Raw genomic sequence first — 5,537 nt, forward strand, 5'->3', positions numbered from 1 at the left:
GGGGGGGGGAGAGGCAGCCGGGGGGAGAGGAAAGCGGTGGCAGCTGCCTCCCTTTCGGAACCTGGTCCCCCCCCTCCTTTCGAGCCTATGAGACTCAGCCTGTCTCTGAAAGTCAGCCCCTCTCCCTGAAGAGAAGCAACCAACGCTCCCTCTACGCTGTGGAGTCTTGTGAGCAAAAATCCTACTTCGTGAGCTACCGCCATTCAAGTTGCGAGCGAGCGATTTGGCTGCTGCATCAATTAGTTTGCTCTGGAGCAATGCTCCCTCTAAGCTGTGGAGTCTTGAGAGCAAAAATCCTACTTTGTGAGCTACCGGCATTAAAAGTTGTGAGCAAGTGATTTGGCTGCTGCCTAAATTAGTTTGCTGTGGAGCCCTCCTTCCTGAGCAGAGACAAAAATGTGTGAGCCGGAGGCTAAAAAAACTGTGAGCTAGCTCACACTCACTCAGCTTAGAGGGAACACTGCTCTGGAGCCATCTTGCCTGAGCTGAGACAGAAATGTGTGAGCCGGAGGCTAAAAAAACTGTGAGCTAGCTCACACTCACTCAGCTTAGAGGGAACACTGCTCTGGAGCTATCCTGCCTGAGCTGAGACAAGAAATGTGTGAGCCGGAGGCTAAAAAAACTGTGAGCTAGCTCACACTCACTCAGCTTAGAGGGAACACTGGAAGCAACCCCTCCTGGGCCCCCCTTACCTGGAATGACGATGTCTCCCAGGCCCAGCATGGCAAAGTTATTGGCCTCCAAGCCTTTCTCCAGCAGGTCTTGGGGGAAAACCACTAAGGGGGGGGGGAAGCAAAAGGAGAAAGGGGTGAGACCATGAAAGGCGTGTCCTCTATTCACGGGGAATGCAAAAGGTTACAAGGAATCGAGCACATTTCTATCCTCTCTCTCTCTCTCCGAGCACCTATGACAGGGGGTGATGAATCAAACACACACCATGTATTTCATCCCCCGCATTGTAATAGCATAAGACCATCAGAACAGCCTTGCCGGATCAGACTGGGGGTCCGTCTCGTCCGGCATCCCCGTCTCCCACAGCAGCCAGTCCACATGAATGACGCACAATCCCAAGACAGTCTGGTATGAAAAAATGTATACAGATGTGTGCCAGATGCCCACAGAACAATACAATAACAAGAGATACTAGATTAGAGCCATAACATCATTTAGTGTCCAGTAATGAAAAAGGAGCTGCGGTGGCTCAAGTGGTTAAGACGCTGAGCTGCAGGCTGAGGAAGGTCAGTAGTTCAGCAGTTTGAGACCCGAGTGAGCCTCATGATGGAGTGAGCTCCTGTCTCTAGTTCCAGCTCCTGCCAACCTAGCAGTTTCGAAAGCAAGACATTGCAAGTAGATAAATAGGTACCACTTCGGTGGGAAGGTAACAGCGTTCCGTGCGCCTCGGTGTTTAGTCATGCCGACCACATGACCACGGAAACGTCTTCGGACAGCGCTGGCTCTTCGGCTTTGAAACGGAGATGAGCACCACAACCCTAGAGTCGGACTCGACTGGCTTTCGAGCAAGGGAACCTTTACTTTACTTTTTAATGAAAAAAAACCCCTTATTCCTTCACAGAAAAAATACAAAGGTCAATAAAATTACACACAGCAGCCTGCTCCAGACTCTCTCAGTCTATATCCTTCTAACAGTCTTGTGTTCTCAAAAACAGTGTTGAAAGAGAGATTGAATTTGGAGCAGACTGCTTTTGAGAATACGAGACTGAGAGAGTCTGGAGCAGACTGCTATCTGTAATTTTAATGACCTTTGCATTTTTTCTGTGAAGGAAGGAGGGGTTGTTTTTCATTAGGTAAAGGTAAAGGTTTCCCTTGCTCGAAAGCCAGTCGAATCCGACTCTAGGGATGTGGCGCTCATCTCTGTTTCCAAGCCGAAGAGCCAGCGCTGTCCGAAGACTTCTCCGTGGTCATGTGGCCGGCATGACTAGATGCCGAGGCGCACGGAACGCTGTTACCGTCCCATCGGCGCGGGACCCATTTATCTACTTGCCACTTCTTGCTTTCGAACTGCTAGGTGGGCAAGAGCTGGGGCCACAGACGGGCGCTCACTCCATCGCGTGGCACTCGAGTCTCGAACTGCTGAGCTACCGACCTTCCGGGCTGCATCTCAGCGTCTTAACCACTTGAGCCACCATGGCCCCTGTTTTTCATTAAAGGTAAAGGTTCCCTTGCTCGAAAGCCAGTCGAGTCCGACTCTAGGGTTGCGGTGCTCATCTCCGTTTCCAAGCCGAAGAGCCAGCGCTGTCCGAAGACGTTTCCGTGGTCATGTGGCCGGCATGAGTAAACACCAAGGCGCACGGAATGCTGTTACCTTCCCACTGAAGTGGTACCTATTTATCTACTTGCAGTTTCTTGCTTTCAAACTGCTAGGTTGGCAGGAGCTGGAACTAGAGACGGGAGCTCACGCCGTCATGCGGCAACCCGGGTCTCGAACTGCTGAACTACTGACCTTCCACAGCCTGAAGTTCAGAGTCTTAACCCCTTGAGCCACCGTGGCCGCTGTTTTTCATTACCAGACACTAAATGAAGTCATGGCTTTAATGTAGTTTCTCTTGTTATTGTGTTGTTCTGTTGGCATCTCGCACACATCTGTATATATTTTTCCATACCAGACTCCCACAGCAGCCAGCCGGTTAAAATGCAACTGCTGGAGTCCAGGGAGGAACTGGGCACTGCCGCCTTCTTCGGGCTTCATCCTGCTTGAGTGCAGCCCCTGTGAAAAGAGGCTCCTCTGACCAGCCCTCCAAGCTTTACAAGGTGCTGCAAGGAAATATGGCGGCTGGTTTCCTCCCCAGTTGCCGAAGCCACGCTTGTCCTTCTGCGGCCAGAGCCCCTGAGCCAAGCCCTACTCACGTTTTATGGGCGCCTCGAATGACTTGGCAACCGTCACCATCACGTTGGTGCCGAAGACCTGCGGGAGAGGAGGGAAGGCGTGGGCAGCCGCACTTGAGAGGCGGTGGAAGATAAGCAAACGCCGCAGAATGGAAGCAGCTGAACTCACTCAATACCCACTTCAGTCCCCCATGTCGTCCCCTTCCCCGTCAGCTCTCCACAAAGCTGCACAGAGCTTTGTGTCGTGGATAAGTGCGCGGACTCTGATCTGGGAGAACCGGGTTTGATTCGCCACTCCTCCACTTGCAGCTGCTGGACGACCTTGGGCAAGCCATAGTTGTCACAGCTGTTCTCTCAAGAGCAGTCCTCGAAAGAGCTCTCTCAGCCCCACTGACCTCACAGGGTGTCTGTTGCGGGGAGGGGAAGGGAAAGGAGTTTGTGAGCCCCTCTGAGACGCCTTTGGGTAGTGAAGGGCGGGGTAGAAATCCAATCTTCTTCTTCTAAGACATAGTTCTGATAAGAGCTGTCCTTGAAAAAGAGCCGTTTCTGTCAGAACTCCCCCAACTTCACCGACCTCACAGGGTGTCTGTTGTGGGGAGGGGAGGGGAAAGGAGTTTGTAAGCCGCTCTGAGACTCCTTTGGGTAGTGAAGGGCGGGGCATAAATCCAATCTCTTCTTCTCTCTCCTCTTCATTCTGCGTCTTACCTCTTAGACTCCACATTCTACAGCTTACGCATATCTTGACCAGTCTGTGGGGGACCTTACTCACCCCCAACTCAAAGCTCTACTTTTAACCAAACAGGGGCACAGTTTCAACCTTCCCTCGCTAGCACTGTTCCCTCAAAGCTGAGTTGGCGTGAGCTAGCTCACAGTTTTTTAGCCTCCAGCTCACCCATTTTTCTCTTAGCTCAGGAAGGAGGGCTCCAGAGCAGACTAAGTTATGCAGTAGCCAAATCGCTCGCTCACCACTTTAATGCCAGGAGCTCACCAAGTAGAATTTTTGCTCACAGGACTCCACAGCTTAGGGGAAGCATTGCTCACTAGTCCTTCACCATTGTTAGTTAGGACGTTTGTGGAGGTTCTGTGACACCATAACCAAGGAGCCAATCGTGTTGGGAAGGGACTAGTAGAAAGCCGTTTTGACCCTTAACCTCCCTTTTGACCCTTAACCTCCCCTTCCTTTCAAGGCTTGAGTTCTGGGAAATGTTGGGAGAAATATGGGTGGGTGGGTGTATTAAGGGATGAACATAAGAACATAAGAGACGCCAATGTTGGATCAGGCCAAAGACCCATCCAGTCCAACACACTGTGTCACACAGTGGCCAGAAATACCAGTGCCATCAGGAGGTCCACCAGTGGGGCCAGGACATTAGAAGCCCTCCCACTGTTGACCACCCCCAAGCACCAAGAAGACACACCACTTGCCCCAGAGCCCCTATCTATACCTTGTGGCTAATAGCCACTGATGGACCTCTGCTCCATATGCTTATCTAATTCCCAACAACCTTGCTAAATAAGACTAGTGGTCTGTCTAGTCCAGCATCCTGTTTCACACAGCAGCCAACCAGTTCCTCTGGTGGTCCAATAGCACGGCACAGAGGCCAAGACCGTTCCCTGATGCTGCCTCCTGGCACTGGAATTTAGAGGTTGACTGCCTCTGAACATAGAGGTTCCCTTTTGCAGCCATCTATGCCTCAGGCTACCCCAGAGAGTGATTAAAATGTGGCATTCGCTGCCAGAGGGTGTAGAGATGACCACAGGAATAGACAGCTTTAAAAGGGGATTAGATAGATTCATGGAGGTTAAGTCTATCAATGGCTACAGCCCAAGGTGACTGAGGGGAACCTCCACATTCAGAGGCACTAAACTACTGAATCTTGGAGCCAGTAGGCAACATCAGGGAAGGCCTCAGCCTCTATGCCCTGTGGCTGGCCCTCCGGAGGAACTAGGTGGCCACTGTGTGAGACGGGATGCTGGACTAGAAGGACCACTGGTCTGATCCAGAAGGGCTCTTCTTATGTTTTTTGAAGGCCTCAGCCTCTCTGTCCTGTTGTTGGCCCTCCAGAGGAACTGGTTGGCCCCTCTGTGAGACAGGAGGCTGCACTAGACAGACCACTGGTCTGATTCAGCAGAACTCTTCTTATGTTCTTAGGAAGGCCTCGGCCTCTCTGCCCTGTCGTTGGCCGTCTAGAGGAACTGGTTGGCCCCTGTGTGAGACAGGAGGCTGGACTAGACAGACCACAGGTCTGATTCAGCAGAACTCTTCTGAGGTTCTTAGGAAGGCCTCGGCCTCTCTGCCCTGTCGTTGACCGTCTAGAGAAACTGGTTGGCCCCTGTGTGAGACAGGATGCTGGACTAGATGGACCCTCACTGGTCTGATCCAGCATTGCTCTTCTTATGTTCTTATGAAGGCCTCGGCCTCTCTGCCCTGTTGCTGGCCCTCCAGAGGAACTGGTTGGCCCCTGTGTGAGACAGGAGGCTGGACTAGACAGACCACAGGTCTGATTCAGCAGAACTCTTCTGAGGTTCTTAGGAAGGCCTCGGCCTCTCTGCCCTGTCGTTGACCGTCTAGAGAAACTGGTTGGCCCCTGTGTGAGACAGGATGCTGGACTAGATGGACCCTCACTGGTCTGATCCAGCATTGCTCTTCTTATGTTCTTATGAAGGCCTCGGCCTCTCTGCCCTGTTGTTGG

General features: G+C 52.1%; 1 protein-coding gene across 1 annotated transcript in view; it reads right to left on the reverse strand.

The window, feature by feature from the left end:
- The window catches only part of HM13 (histocompatibility (minor) 13), a gene marked incomplete at its 5' end in the record, with an annotated part of 22,168 nt that extends 19,245 nt beyond the window's left edge, over nucleotides 1–2,923 (reverse strand). Inside the window, 2 exons of the mRNA XM_015411512.1 lie at nucleotides 693–776; nucleotides 2,866–2,923. Of these exons, the coding sequence (XP_015266998.1) occupies nucleotides 693–776; nucleotides 2,866–2,923 (142 nt within the window). The remainder of the gene's footprint in view (nucleotides 1–692; nucleotides 777–2,865) is intronic.
- Between the last annotated feature and the right edge of the window lie 2,614 nt (nucleotides 2,924–5,537).

Source organism: Gekko japonicus, unplaced genomic scaffold, assembly GCF_001447785.1.
Source record: "Gekko japonicus isolate JY-2015 unplaced genomic scaffold, Gekko_japonicus_V1.1 scaffold6412, whole genome shotgun sequence".
Lineage (NCBI taxonomy): Eukaryota > Metazoa > Chordata > Lepidosauria > Squamata > Gekkonidae > Gekko > Gekko japonicus.